The following is a 16,617-nucleotide window of genomic DNA, read 5'->3' on the forward strand; positions in this document are numbered from 1 at the left end:
TCTGCCCCCTTGAGGGGAGGTATAAAGAGCAGCTGCCCTGTAGGTGGCAGTCACTAGCAGAGCAGTCGCAGGCAGGCACTGTTCTAGTTGATTAAAGCCACTGTTCACTTCAACTCTCTGTCTCGCGTGAATTGATGGTCATATCACCTCCCGCCCTCCACCGCCTCCCCCACACGCTGCCGCCACCCCCCCCCGCCTCCACCGCCTCCCCCACACGCTGCCGCCACCACCTCACCTCCCCTCCCCCCCGCCTCACGAGTGGTGTGATGCTGATTACTAAATTATAATGGAGAGGATCTGCTTCGCGATGGAACTGCACCTGACCTGAACTTAAGCCACGTTGAAAATTAAAAGGAGTAAGTGTGAAAACTCCGTCCCCCGATGCTCACAGGATTCACTGGATAAACACAGCTACCTCATCCCTCAGCCCCTCATTAAACCCGCCAAAAAAGTAAATGTGTCCACATTGTCTCTCAGCTGCTTGCAAATCTGCCTTCAGCTCAATCCCTTTGGCATTTGCTGCTTGCTGCTGGACATTAAGCATATGTGCTGTCAATTCATTGAGGACACGAGCAGCAAGTGAAGCAGTGCTACAAATGTGCAATATTCTGTCACTGCCTCCTTCAGTGAGCATGGACACATTTTGCTCTTTGAATTATGTTGGAAAAAGACCAGGGCCAGCGCGTACTTACAGAACTGGTTAGAAATCTTGCTTTTTGTTGATAAAATATGGGAAATTATTGGAACCAATTGCAGCCACAATGTCACATACAGCTAGTGAGATAGAGACCGAGGATGTACCTCTCAGGTACCTCAACTGATGAGCTTCAACACAAAAGAAAAAGTTTGAAACACACACTAAGGCCAATTTTCACCATCACCAACTTAGCAATATTATGGTAGACTGCGGGCAGCACAGTGGCGTAGTGGTTAGCACTGCTGTCTCACGGCACTGAGGACCTGGGTTCGATCCCGGCCCTGGGTTACTGTCTGTGCAGAGTTTGCACATTGTTGGACAGGACAGTGTGAAACAGACTGGTAAGCTCGAGGAGATACTTGTTAGGAAGGAAGATGTGTTGAGCATTTTGAAAAACTTGAGGATAGACAAGTCCCCCAAGGATTCTATGGGAAGCAAGCGATGAAATTGCAAAGCCGTTGGCAACGATCTTTTCGTCCTCACTGTCAACAGGGGTGGTACCAGGGGATTGGAGAGTTGCGAATATCATGCCCCTGTTCAAAAAAGGGAACAGGGATAACCCTGGGAATTACCGGCCAGTTAGTCTTACTTCGGTGGTAGGCAAAGTAATGGAAAGGGTACTGAGGGATAGGATTTCTGAGCATCTGGAAAGGCACTGCTTGATTAGAGATAGTCAGTACAGATTTGTGAGGGGTAGGTCTTGCCTCACAAGTCTTACTGAATTCTTTGAGGAGGTGACTAAGCATGTGGATGAAGGTAAAGCAGTGGATATAGTGTACATGGATTTTAGTAAGGCATTTGATAAGGTACCCCATGGTAGGCTTATGCAGAATGTAAGGAGGCATGGGATAGTGGGAAATTTGGCCAGTTGGAAAACGAACTAGCTAACCGATAGAAGTCAGAGAGTGGTGGTGGATGGCAAATATTCAGCCTGGAGCCCAGTTACCAGTGGCGTACGGCAGGGATCAGTTCTGGGTCCTCTACTGTTTGTGATTTTCATTAATGACTTGGATGAGGGAGTTCAAGGATGGGTCAGTAAATTTGCAGATGATACGAAGATTGGTGGAGTTGTGGATAGTGAAGAGGGCTGTTGTCGGCTGCAAAGAGACATAGATAGGATGCAGAGCTGGGCTGAGAAGTGGCAGATGGAGTTTAATCCTGAAAAGTATGAGGTTGTCCATTTTGGAAGGACAAATATGAATGTGGAATACAGGGTTAACGGTAGGGTTCATGGCAATGTGGAGGAGCAGAGAGATCTTGGGGTCTATGTTCATAGATCTTTGAAAGTTGCCACTCAAGTGGATAGAGCTGTGAAGAAGGCCTATGGTGTGCTAGCGTTCATTAGCAGAGGGATTGAATTTAAGAGCCGTGAGTTGATGATGCAGCTGTACAAAACCTTGGAAAGGCCACATTTGGAGTACTGTGTGCAATTCTGGTTGCCTCATTTTAGGAAGGATGTGGAAGCTTTGGAAAAGGTGCAAAGGCGATTTACCAGGATGTTGCCTGGAATGGAGAGTAGGTCTTATGAGGAAAGGTTGAGGGTGCTTGGCCTTTTCTCATTAGAATGGAGAAGGATGAAGGGCTACTTGATAGAGGTTTATAAGATGATCAGGGGAATAGATAGACAGTCAGAGACTTGTTCCCCGGGTGGGTCCCAAACTATGTGGACAAGACCCGTCCACTCATTCAATCCACTCTGTTTCCCCTGATGGCAGAGGCTCACCAGGCCTTCAATCGTATTAAGGCTGACATCGCCACGGCCGCAATGCATGCAGTCGACGAAACGTTAGCATTTCAAGTCGAGAGCGACGTCTCAGATGTCGCTCTAGCCGCCACCCTCAACCAGGCAGGTAGGCCCATGGTATTTTTCTCACAAACCCTACACGCCTCCAAAATTCGGCATTCCTCCGTCGAAAGAGAGGCCCAAGCCATCGTTATAGCTGTGCGGCATTGGGGGCATTACCTGGCCGGCAGGAGATTCAGTTTCCTCACTGACCAATGGTCAGTAGCCTTCATGTTCAACAACACACAGCGGGGCAAGATCAAAAACGATAAAATCTTGAGGTGGAGGGTCGAGCTCTCCACCCTCAACAACGAGATTTTATATCACCCCGGTAAGCTCAACGAGCCCCCCCGATGCCCTATCCCGAGATACATGTGCCAGCGCACAAGTGGACCGACTCCGGACTCTGCACGACAACCTCTGTCACCCGGGGGTCACACGTTTTTACCATTTCATCAAGGCTTGCAATCTGCCCTACTCCATCGAGACTGCCAGGTCTGCGCGGAGTGCAAACCGCACTTCCACTGACCAGACCGTGCTCACCTAGTGAAGGCCTCCCACCACTTTGAACGCCTCAGCGTGGACTTCAAAGGGCCCCTCCCCTCCATCGACCATAACACGTACTTCCTCAATGTGGCTGATGAGTATTCCAGATTCCCCTTCGCCATCCCACGCCCCGACATGTCGTCTCCGACAGTCATCAAAGCCCTCAACTCCATCTTCGCTCTGTTCAGTTTCCCCGCTTACGTCCACAGTGTCAGGGGATTCTCATTCATGAGCGATGAGCTGCGTAAGTTCCTGCTTAACAGGGGCATCACCTCAAGCAGGTCGACCAGCTATAAACCCCGCGGAAACGGACAGGTGGAGAGAGAGAATGGGACGGTCTGGAGGGCCGTCCAGCTGACCCTACGGTCGAGGAACCTCCCAGCCTCTCGCTGGCAGGAGGTCCTTCCTGTCGCTCCTGTGCACGGCAACTAATGAAACACCCCATGAACGTCTCTTTGCCTTCCCTAGGAAGTCCACCTCCAGGGTGTCGCTCCCGACTTGGCTCGCAGCTCCAGGACCCGTACTCCTCCGTAAACACGTACAACTCCACAAGGCGGACCCGTTGGTTGAGAGGGTACAGCTACTTCACGCCAACTCTCAGTACGCCTACGTAGCGTACCCCGACGGCTGCCAAGATACTGTCTCCCTCAGGGACCTGGCACCAGCTGGTTCCACACACACCCTCCCGGCCCGGCGCCACCCTCCCCTCCCCCGGCGCTCCCAGCTTCAAACTCCGCCCCAGAACAATCCGTCCTCCCCTTGCCCAACCCGGAGGATGAAGAGGAATTTGACACATTCCCGGAGTCACCGAAGACCAAACCAACACCGGAATCACCACCAGCACTGTGGCGCTCCCAACGGCAGATCAAGGCTCCGGACCGACTGAATCTGTAACATGACCTGGACTTTTAAAACACCATCCCTCTGTACATAATTTTCCCCTCACCCCCGCCGGATTCAATCTTAACAGGGGGTGAATGTGGTAGTCACCACTGATGTATATATTGTATATAGAGGATGTCAGTGTAGGTGTTTTGTGGTAAGGCCCTTTACTACAGGTACGGGGGTAGTTCCTTGCTTGCTGGCTCCGCCCAGGAGGCAGAGTATAAATATGTGTGCTTCCCATACAACAGCCATTTCGCCAGCTGCTGTAGGAGGCCACACATCTTGTGTAATAAAGCCTTGATTGTATCCAACTCTCGTCTTCGTGTAATTGATCGTGCATCAATTGGTACATGGATTACGGTAGCATGATGGGGTGTAGATTAATTTGTTCTTAATCTAGGACAGAAGTTCGGCACAACATCGTGGGCCGAAGGGCCTGTTCTGTGCTGTATTTTTCTATGTTCTATATTGTTACCGTGTTTGCGTGGTCTGACCCCCACAAATCGAAGATGTGCAGGGTAGGTGGATTGGCCACTCTAAATTGCCCCTTAATTGGAAATTTGTTTTTTTAAATGAGCAGACTTTAGTCTCTTTGGTCTTTGTATAAATCATCTGATTCTCATGCTTTCAAAATCAATATGATGAAAATGGGATGAATTCCACATCAAGTGGGTGATATGACCGTCCACGTCACCGCTAAGACACTGAAGGTCAATATAATCTGGGTCAGTTGTATGGTGGTTTGCTGCTCCTGTGGAACCAGCTGCTTGCACCATTGGGGTGTGCATTAAATTTAAATCATTAAGGCCCCAATTAGGGGCAATCCTTTTCGCTCACTGGCAAATGCCACCACCAGAGGTGAATTCTTTGTGACAGCCCTTTGGGGGCCTCATTGGAACGGCCAGTCCATATCCCACTGACAGGACCGTGGGCAGGAAACACCAATGGCCGATCTGGAGCGGTTCAAATCCAAAGAGCCAGTTTGGCAGGCCCTGATTTATTCATTTTATTTTGCCATGCCCAAGAGCATCTCCATTTTTGAGGTGTGTCCACCCATCCCGATGAGGCTTCGAAGCTGTGGCCCTCCGATTGGGTCCGATGCTGGCTCCCGGAACATTGCTGATTTGGTCCTGTTGCTGGCAAATGCTGGCTCGGGACCTCATGACCCGGACATTGGGGTGCTGACCCCTGCGGTAAAATCATGTCTGGTGTTTGTGGCAAAGGGCAACTGAGTATTAAAGCATAATCAAACGATTTATTACCCAAAGCCCTCGTGAGTTTGCCAAACACAAATCAAGTCATCCTTCTTAATGAGACTTAAAAATAACAAAACAGCAATATGCACCATGATAATGATTTCTCAAACGAAGCATGTATTTAAACTGCAGGGTTTGGGTGAGGGGGTCTCAAATGTTGCTTTAAATCTTTACATATTACTTTCTTGATCTACCAGAAATAGTAAAATATTACAACATAAACTGCATATTTTGGATCTATAAAACAGGCTGTACAGCAAAGGCACAGAGGCGCTGGGTAACATCGATCAATGAGAGAGAAAAGACAGGTCAATGTTTTCGACAAGGAGCCTTCATATCAAATGCTGGGATGTAGGATCCATCTTTTCTCTCCTCTGTTCCTGACAGAGCCACTCTGCATTTCAGCATTTTCTCTACAAATAAATCCAACAGTTCAGGAAAACTAAACATGATTAATTTCCAATTATTCAACAAGATCACAGGTAAGTACAATAATCATCATCCAGAGAGATGCTAACACGCATCCCACTCTATTTCAGCATCCAATTCACTTCATAAACAGTTTCCAGTGCTTTCACTACTCCATGAGCTGGCCTATTCCACACATTGATCAGTATCTCCGAGAAGCATTTCCCAATATCAATCCTAAAGGTGACCTCTGAGGCAGTTCCTCTCCAAGCTGAAAGGCCCCTGTTTCTCCCAAGTCCTCCCGCGGAACACAGAACACTGGGGACCAACATTGGGATCCCTCCTCTGCACAGCCTCCTGCACTTTTAACATTTAATACTTTGCAACCAAATGGTCTGGAAGCCAAGGAAGACAACATCTGAACCTCAACTTCATTCATTGGCCCATGATAAGTGAAGACTTTCACACAATATAGCCATGCAGTGATACAAAGTGACCAACAATCATTAGTAACTCATGATAATATCAGGACTTTGTGCACTCCTGTTATGCTAACTTTTATTGAACAATAGGAGACACTTGCTATGTTTCTTTAAGCCACAGCTCAATCAAATTACTCGGGCGACTTGCTTTTGCAGGGCCTGTGCCCATTGTGACATGCAGCCCACTTATGAAGCACATTACAAGCTACCAGGCAACATTGGCGCAGGCTGGTAGCATGCCCTTGCTGTGGGGGCCACACGGACCATCACACAACCATTCACTGTTGGTATCTGACACTTTTGTGCTTTAAGAACACAGCAATCTAAAACAGTTGACTTTGGTACCTTATTACGAGTCTGTGTCTGTCCAACCACGATGAGGATGTTGGATGAGATGATGGAGAAGCAGAAGTTTATCAGGATAATCGACCTTTCTGATCGGATGTACCTATGCAAACACAACAGTAGGGCCCGCTTTGTAGAGGATTAATAAACATCTCCAAAATGAATCATCGTGAAAAATCGCTCTACTTTTGGTAATTAGCAATTTTGGCTTTAACTCAAGCAACATAACGTACCCAGGATTGAAGAGACACTAAAAGTGGTGAAAGTACATAACGGTTTCACAAGAACCAGGTACAAGTGGGACAAATGATCATCTGCACCTTTGGTTACATAAAGCTAAATGCAAAACACAGCAATATGCTTGAAACAATAAACTGTTTAATAGCAAGTGATGCATTATAACTCTAACTAGCAAGTCATGTTTTATTTATCCAAATTGACTTCTGCATGCTTCTGCTTAATTGTCCTAAACCAAAGACTCTATTATTACATGATTTGCCACACAAGATTGATCAACTGATTATATAGATGGAACTTTTTGTTTAAAGACTTTCAGCGCAATTGCTTTGTCTCTTAAAATAATGATTGGAAAATCCAGATCAGAGACTACAGGCTGGAGGGCTGATAATTGGCGAGGTGGAGTAAACTTTGTCGGGTCACTAGAGAGGCTCAGTTGTCAGTGAGAGGACCTCAGTAATGAAAGCCTAATCCTGTCACTCCCCCGTTATTGGTACTAATGAAAGTAATCTGTAAGGTGTCCTAAATACGCTCTCTGCAACTCGCGACAAATATCCCAAGATGTTGCCGTAGGGGTAATGTCACTGGACTAGTAATCCGGAGGCCCTAATCCTCTGGGAACATGTGTTCAAAACTGACCACAGCAGCTAGTGGAATTTAAATTCAGTTATCAAAAGAAACCTGAAAAGTAGCCTGAGCAATGAAAACCATCATCAATGGTCGTAAAAATAAACCCTCTGGTTCAGCATGATCCTTTATGGAAGTTCATCTTCTGTATTCACCTGGTCTGGCCCACGTGTAACTGCAGACCCACAGCAATGTGGTTGACGCTCAACACCATTTGAGGGCCATAAACAGTGGCCTTGCCAGCTATGCTCACATCTAATGAATAAATAAATAAAACCTCTCTCTCCGTAACATTCGCCCTAAGCCCAGAAATAGCCTGACAATAATACAATCAGTAATGGCTGCGCAGCCATAATTAGGACCGGTGAACACGAACAAAAGAGCAACACTGGGATCGAGTTGCATTTGAAGACACGCACCTCCACAGCACAGCGTAGACCACTGCCAGAGCGATGAGGGCCATACAGGACAGACCGCAGCCTACTATTAGAGTGACTGAAGGCATATCAGCGTTCTCCATATTCTGCGGAAGAAAAGCAGTGACAATTAATAATAATCTTTATTAGCGTCACAAGTAGGTTTACATTAACACTGCAATGAAGTTACTGTGAAAATCCCGGCGTTGTCACACCCTGGTGCCTGTTCGGGTACACAGGGGGAGAATTCAGAAAGTCCAATTCACCGAACAAGCACATCGTTTGGGACTTGTGGGAGGAAACCGGAACTTTTCTCTTCATACATCAAGATTCTTTCGTGCATCGAGATTTCTTAAATACATTTGGGTCAAAGACTAGGCTTGCACAATTTCACATGAAGTGATGAAGCTAACAGTAAAACTGGGCGAGGGAAAAAAATATCTTCAGTTTCTTTGGAAGACATTGCATGACCTCTACCATCTGGAGGGACAAGAGCAGCTGATGCATGGAAACACCATCACCCGCAAGATTCCCCCTCCAAGTCACACACTATTCCGAGCTGGCAACACATCGCCGTTCCTGCACAGTCGCTGGGTCAATATCTGGAAAATCCCTCCCTAACTGCACCGTGGGTGTACCTACACCATATGGACTGCAGCGGTTCAAGAAGGCATCTCATCAGCACCTTCTCAGGGGTAATTAGGGATGGGCAATAAATGTTTGCCTAACCAGCGACGCCCACATCCCAAGAATGAATGAAGGAAAACATCCACTGCACAACTAGGGGCATGATTTGGACACACAGCAAAAAGATAACAGGAAAAAATAAGCAAAATATGACTTGGGACATAACAGCTTATTACTGGCACAGACACCGAGAAAGCGAAAGCTGTCCCTCACAAGATAATTTACATGCTGGTGTCACCTGTGCCTTAGTCACAAAACAGATCAAATTTCACTCCTCTGCTTAACATTTAACTCCTGCCTTTATTTTTTAAACCGGAAATTCATTTCCTAATTGAATTTTTAATTTTGTTTGGGAATAGAATTGTGCCATGCCAACGCTTTGATAATATGGTCCGTCACCGGGGACTGCAACACTTAGTTTCAGACTGCATCTGCATACACATTACTTGAAATCAGGACACACTAGATGAATTTGCATGATAATGTGTCAGTGTTGGAGAGTGGCAGGAATGGGAATGTGTGGTTAAGTGAGACAGTGAGCTTGATCTCTTCACAAGACTGCTTGTTGTTTCAAAAGTCAGCTCCCAGACCACTTGCTTTTTCACTAACAGAGTGGCCGCTTGTTTGGTATTATTCCGCTCTGTCAATCACTCTATTGGGGTTTGCGATGCAAGAGTTTATAAGCAGTGTGATTTTTACCGTATTTCATCAACTGGTTAAGTGCAGCCATGGGAACGACAGCTTCCCCGACGACTGGACTATTACAACAACATGCATTTATAAGGCATTTTTAATGTAGTAAAACATCCCAACGCGCACAAAGCCTGATACTGAAGCCACATTTCGAACTGTTCTATTAGGGAGGGAGTTCCAGGATGTTGCTCCAGCAGCAGTGAAGGAATGGCGATATATATCAAAGTCAGGGTGGTGATATTTCCAGGTACCTGCTGCTCTTGTCCTTCTAGATGGTAGTGGTTATGGGTCTGGAAGGTGCTGTTTAAGGAAACATGGCGAGTTCCAGAAGTGTATCTTGTCGATGGTACACTGTTCCTCAGTGGGGGAGGGTTTGAATGTTTGGGGAAGGAGAAGCAATCAAGTGGGCTGCTTTGTCCTGAATGGTGTCGAACTTCTGGAGTGTTGTTGGAGTTCCATTCATCCAGGCAACTGAAGAGTATTTCATTTCACTCCTGACTTGTGCCCTGTAAATGGTGGACAGGCTTTGGGGAGTCAGGAGGTGAGTTACTTAGCATAGGATTCCTAGCCTTTGACCTGCCTTGATAGCCACAGTATTAATATAGCTAGTCCAGTTCAGTTTCTGATCAGTGGTAACCCCCAGGCTGTTGATTGTGGGGGATTCAGCGACAGTAATGCCACTGAATGTCAAGGTGAGGTGGTTAGATCCTCTCCAAGGAGGTGATCACACACCGCTTGTGTGGCACGAATGTACCTACACCTCAAGGACTGCAGAGGTTCAAGAAGCCAACTCACCACCACCTTCTGAAGGGCAACTAGGGATGGACAATACATGCTGGCCTAACCAGCGAGCCCATATCCCATAAATAATTTTTTTTTTTACACCATTAGGAGAGGTGACTAAATACTTGGCCAAAGTAAGAGTTAAGGAGGATAGAAAGGTAAAGTGACTACTAAAGCAATAGTGGTGGACCATTACTAATTTGTTCTCTGTCACAACAGTGATGCCCCAGAGCCAGACGGTAGCAGTTGCAACACTCTTAAATCCAATGGCATTTTCCTCAGCAGGTTATGTGTTGCTCATGCATACTGCAGGTAACAGCCATTTCCTGAATCTATCTTCATTCACCTTGACATGTTTTTTGGCAGAAACAAGAAAAAGTGGGATTTATTCGTCAAATAATCTTTGCAGATGCCTTCTCATGCTTCTAGTTTCAATGCTTCCACAATTCAATTTTTAAAGATTTTAATGGCATCAAGTGGTATGGGGTGAAAGCACAAATATGGCATAGAGATAGAGGATTAGCCATGATGGTATTGAATGGCAGAGCAGACTTTGAAGTGGTCGACTAGAAACTGACAGCACTTAACTCTGTTTGAAGTGGCCCAGGAGCTGTCAATCAAAGCTTGATGTTTATAAATATTGCGGTTAGAGCACTTCAGAATTACTGAACCGTGAAGGAAGATGAATGAAACGATGCTGACAGTTAAGGTATGTGAAAGCTGTCAATCACAGCCTAGTAAAATCAATATCAAAGATAAATAAATGAATTATTTGCAGATCAAAGATCTGAGGGGGTTTAAACACAGTTTGAACACTGGTCTTCTCTTTCCAGGAATTGACATGTGGTGCTTCCTATGTCTGAACCAGCAGGTGTATTGCCCAGGTGAGTGTTAAGGCAATCAGTTTTTCACTACCTGTGTATGGACTGCTCTCGAGCTTCCAACAGGGGTCTCCTTTGGGGGAGGGGGGGGGGGGGCTTCCTGGCAGGGGACTCTCTTCTGAGGGACTTCCTAGCAGGGGCCTCTCTTCTGGGGGACAGAAATCAGAGTCTCGCAATGTTCTGCATTTTTCTTCACGATCTTTGCTGACGCATATTGTGGCGAATCAGAAATTCACTCAGGGCTTATCTGAGCCAATCAGAATCATGATACTTGATGTTTTTGTTCTTCTCCAGACAAATGTAATTAAGCCTGCAGACATTGAACCCACAGGTTTCACTTCTCTGACAGGCTGGAGTTTCCTCTCTATTTGTGACCAAAGACACACGTAATCTGGGCCTAAACTAATTATGTGGCTTGAAAGATCAATGCAATTTAGACCTCAGCGAGTAACCCTTATGACTTGGATACGCCCATGTCTTTTTGATTTTTTCCATCAATCCACAAAACACGCCATGCCCCAACTTCGGGGAGATAGTGGCACATTGGCAATGTTGCTAGACTAGTCATCGAAAGGCCCCAGCTAATGCTCTGGGCACATCGATTCCAATCGCAGCACGACAGCTGGTGGCATTTCAATTCGATTTACAAAATCTAGAATCGAAAGTTAGTCTCAGCAATGCTGATGATGGAATTATCGTTGATTGTTGTAAAAACCCACCTGGTTCTCACATGTCCTTTAGGGAAGGAAATCTGCCATCCTTACCCAGTCTGTCCTACATGCGACTCCAGACCCACAGCAAAGTGGTTAACTCTTAACTTGCCCTCTGAACTGGTTGAGCAAGCCACTCAGTCCAAGGGTAATTAGGGATGGGCAACAAATGCTGGCCCAGCCAGCAACGCCCACAACCCATGAAAGGATACAATGAAAATCTCAAACATTATTGACCCATAACTTCCTGGGAGTGACAATCACTGGCCAAACTACCAGTCCGTAGTGACTCATCGTTTCTGGAATTCCAAAGTCCCTGTCTCGCCCGACCTTCCTCATTCAGGCCGGATGAGACTAAAACAGCGAAAGAGTTCCGGTGCCCCAACAGCGAAGTGTAAAAGGAACGCAGTGGATGATGACACACATCCAGTTTAAAGGGACCAATGAAAGGGAGGGGGTAAATTTCAAAGGTAAGTGAACAGGATGTGGGCATGGGTAGACTCAGGTTGGCGCGGGGGTGGGGGTCCCGGGGCAGCCATTACAATGGTCTGCATAACGCAGCACATCACTTCCAGTACAATCCTAGCTGGGAGGACTAACCACACCAGGCCCTGTTTGAGCCTGCTTTTATGTTCTCCCCGCCCCCTACATGGGAAGTTCGTACTTCAAGAGTCCCACAGGGAGATCAATAATGGCTTCCATCAATAATGGTTTTTGAACATACATAAAGATACTTTCCTCATCAATGTTAGCTGTGGAACATTAGTGTGTGGCAATAGTAAGGATAGTCCTCCATTAGTGCCCCAGCCCGTGGCCATGTCCCCCCATGCCCGCAGAATGACCCTCCTCCAACTGTGGCGGTGCGGGACTGTGTCCGCAGCCGCCACACCGAGTTCCCGACGAAAAATAGCACACATGACCCACGCTGTCAGGAACTCGGCCGGCCGGGGGCGGAGCATCAGGGGGAGGGCCTCAGCCAACGTACGGAGGCAGTGGATATGGCGTCTGGAGTACTCTGTGAGTACACCACTTTTCAGGGGGCAGAGCATCGCCACCCCCCCCCCCCCCCCCCCCCCCGATTTTGGCGTCATCGGGAATTCTCCGCCCTGTCGCCGAATGCGATTTCGGCGTCGGGATCGGAGAATCCAGCCCCTGGTGTGATTTAATGGATATAATACATATATTAAGTATGAAATACTGCTGTAGTGAATTGCAAATTATTTATCATTATTGAAAGATGTTTATTGCTGGTCAATGTTATAGAATATGACTGCCAACTCTTATTTTACTCTGTGAACTTGAAATAGAATAAAAGTGTCATACCTCAACTAAGTACTGTAAGAGTTACTCATGCAATTACTTCCAAAAACTGTCTGCCATATAGTGTGATATAATAGACAATAGGGAATGATATCAATGCTATAATCTAATTGAGGGGTTCATAAAAGACTTGAGCCTCATATGCATGGTTTATGATACCACTTGAGCCTCTTAATTAGGTTACAGCCCTGACATCTACTCCCTGCTACCCATTGCTCTGTATAGAGTTTTCAGAAAGTATAAGGAGATAAGGTCCTTGCATCTATTGTAAAGCAATTACATGGTCAGGAGTCTCAGATGATGCACATTAAATGCTGGAGGATAGCTCAGGCAATCTGCATTGTTAGCAGAATCCCTGAACTGTATGTAAACTGATGCTACAATAATCACTTGAGGCAGGTTTGGATTTTGAGAGATTCTGGAAAATGGTGACAGCTCGCCGGAAACCTGTTTTTTCCTCCCTACCGATTTTTATTTTGGATGAAGTCAATGAAGAGAGATGCTGACTCTCTTATCACCCATTTTACACCACTAAACAAAATCAAGGTCTATCCCACTGGTTTTTTACTTAGTGCCCCGAAAGCGCCTTAATAGTGACTCCGATGCATTGGCTTTCGAATAATTGATTTTGTGACTGTTATTTACGATTCTTTCTCGGTGATATTTTTTTCAATGGACATGCGAATTGTAAAAGTGCTGATATTCCAATATAAAAAAGTTAAATCAGATAATAATTAATAGTTATTGAAAACAGCCGCCACCATTCATTCTTTGTCTCACGTTTCAAAGATGTCAGCCGAGATTCTCCAGGGTCCCAGGTTCGATTCCGGCTTGGGTCATTGCCTAGGCGGAGTCTGCAAATCCTCCCCGTGTGTGTGGGTTTCCTCCGGGAGCTCCGGTTTCCTCCCACAGTCCAAAGTCCAAAGATGTGCAGGTTAGGTGGACTGGCCATGATAAATTACCCTTAGTGTCCAAAAGTGCCCTTAGTATTGGGTCGGGTTACTGGGTTATGGGGATAGGGTGGAGGTGTTGACCTTGGGTAGGGTGCTCTTTCCAAGAGCCGGGCAGACTTGATGGGCCGAATGGCCTCCTTCTGCACTGTAAATTCTATGATCTATGAATTAGGTCATTCAGCCCAAGTGCTGCGTGCCAGTATTCATGGTCCATAAGAGCCTCCTCTCATCCACATGCACCCAATTCGACAGCAACATCCCTATCAGAATATCCTTCCAGTCTTTTTTGTTTCCTCTCATGGTTTTATCCAGCTTTCCCTGAAATTGTCTATGCTGTTTATCTCAACTATCCCATGGAGTAGCGAGTTCCACATTCTCATCATTTGCAGTGAATTGAATGACAATAATTAAAAAAAACAAAGTGATGAACCTTGCTACCCGGGTGGCAATCTGATTGAGTGGACTCCTGTCCATTGTAAAGAGGACAAATGGAGGGAAATCTGCCAAGAAGGCAACAAAGAGGAAAACATATGTCTTTGGGATTTGGTTAGGATCTAGGCATGCTTTGCTAACCACCAAAGATTTAAGATGTCCCCATCTGGTAATAGGTGCTGTCTGCCTCAGGAGGTTATTCCAATGCCAATTCACCAACAGCTGCAGAAAACGGATGGCAGGCCAGGTGTTATCCAGCCCTTTGGCACCATCCCTGTAACACAGAATTGTCACAGCGCAGAAGGAGGCCACTTGGCCCATCGTGTCTGCACCAGCTCTCCAAACAAGCATTGTGACTTTTCTACGGTGTCCTCCTCACAGATTACAATACTTCCAAGTTTAGTATCATCTGCAAACTTTGAAATTGTGCCCAGTACATCCAAGATTTAGATAAATTTAGATCATATAGCAACTCCATTGCAAACCTTCCTCCAGCTTGAAAAATATCCATTGGCTTACTATTATTCAGCCAATTTTGTATCCAGGTTGCCATGTTTTATTGCACGAGCTATAACATTTCTAACAAATCTGTTATGTGGCACTGTATTGAATGCCTTTTGAAAGTCAATGTACAACACATCAACAACATACCATCATTGGCCCTTTCTTTTATCACCTAAAAAACTCCAGCACATTAGTTAAACATGATTCCCCCTTTAGAAATCCATTCTGGCTCTTCCTAATCAACCCACATTTTTCCATGTGACTACTAATTCTAACTCAAGTAATACTTGCTAGAAGCTTGGCCATTACTGAACTTAAACTGACTGGTCTGTAATTTCTGGGGCTCCCCTTACAATATTTTTTGAACAAAGGAAGATTGGACATCGCCATTGCTTCCACAATTTCCATCCCTGCTTCCCTCAGCAATCTCATACAAAAGAATAGTTTAAAATTGTTCTTTGCCTTCACTACACTCACACAAGTGGCTCTTTGTATATGCCTGCATCACTATCAAACTCAAACTCCAATGAATCCAAATGTGAAACTTCTGCAAAAAGTTGACATTAATTTTAGAAAGCAAGTTACATTCCTCAAAATCAACTCGGATTCGAACTCTCTCAGTCACATGACTGTAAACTTTGTGACTCAGTGAGAAGATTTGGCTTCAAGTACTATCCCAGAGACTTCAGCAAATAGATCTGAGGCAATACTACATACCATCATAGATGCCATCCTAGTACACTATTTGACTGCCAGTTCAAAGAGGTTATTAAAGGATTAGTTGCCTCTGATATGGGATGTCACTACAAATTTGAGGGGATTAAATGCTTTGAATGGATAGGGTGTATTTTTTTAATATAATGAAGGCTGTACTATACATTTAAACTTTTGTTCAATTTTGTCTCAACATGGTTCCTGAGGTCTGCCCATGGTGGATAATTGACATGGATGGTGTCAGGGCAAAGAGTGGTGGGTGATATTACATTAAGTTGGCATGGTGGCTACAAAGGGTGGATGAGGACATGACTTTGCATGAATTAACATTAGGTTGATATGTGGGCTGCAATTGGCCATAGTAGCTGAGGGGCATGGGTTGGCATAGGGAATGGATTGGGGAAATGGTGGGGTGCGAGGGTTATGGGATTTAAAATATCTGCAAACAATTGGGCCAGAGAACTGAGGGAAGCCCGTTTTGACACTAGGCAGCCCACGTGTACGACTCTGACCTGCGCTGGGAGCCAGCAGGCCTGACTCCGTCCTGCACCTACCCCAATGGCCCTCATAGCGCCCCCCAAAAAATCTGATGGGGCACTTTCTCCCAAGACAGGTGTAGTAAAGGTCAGAATTGGGGTTCTTCTCTGATGACTGTACAATTGTCAGCGACATTCGCAACTCCTCAGGTACTTAAGCAATCCATAGCCAAATGCAGCAAGACCTGGGCAACATTCAGGCTTGAGCTAATATGTGGCAAATGATATTCACACCACACAAATGCCAGGCAATGACCATCTCCAACAAGAGAGGATCTAACCATGGCTACTTGATCATCAACGTCATCACCATGGCCGAATTATCCCATTGACCAGGAATTGAACTAAACCAGCACATAAACTGTGGCTACAAGAACAACTCACCTGACTCGTGAAAGTCTGTCCATCTACAAGGCACAAATCAGGATTCCGATGGAATACACTCCATTTGCCTAGATGAGTACAGTTCCAACAACACTCAAACAGTTCAATAACATCCAGGACAAAGCAGCCTGCTGGATTGGCCACCTGAAACCTTCATTCCCTTCACCACTACATACCGTGGCAGCCGTGTGTACCATTTACAAGGTGCATTGCAGCAACTCATTAAGGCTCCTTTGACAGCTCCTTCCAAACCCACATCCTCCACCACCTAGAAAGACAAGGGCAGCAGATATCTGGGGATATCACCATCTGCAATTTCCCTTCCAAATCACACACCA

General features: G+C 45.8%; 1 protein-coding gene across 15 annotated transcripts in view; it reads right to left on the reverse strand.

The window, feature by feature from the left end:
- Nucleotides 1-16,617, reverse strand: part of adgrb3 (adhesion G protein-coupled receptor B3) — a 920,539-nt gene that overhangs the window by 192,779 nt on the left and 711,143 nt on the right. For all 15 annotated transcript variants that reach the window (XM_038800688.1, XM_038800695.1, XM_038800692.1 and 12 more), the window contains 2 exons: nucleotides 7,686-7,789; nucleotides 6,403-6,505 (listed from right to left, as the gene is read on the reverse strand). In XM_038800688.1, the coding sequence (XP_038656616.1) occupies nucleotides 6,403-6,505; nucleotides 7,686-7,789 (207 nt within the window). The remainder of the gene's footprint in view (nucleotides 1-6,402; nucleotides 6,506-7,685; nucleotides 7,790-16,617) is intronic.

The sequence above is a fragment of the Scyliorhinus canicula genome, chromosome 6 (assembly GCF_902713615.1).
Source record: "Scyliorhinus canicula chromosome 6, sScyCan1.1, whole genome shotgun sequence".
Taxonomy (NCBI): Eukaryota; Metazoa; Chordata; class Chondrichthyes; order Carcharhiniformes; family Scyliorhinidae; genus Scyliorhinus; species Scyliorhinus canicula.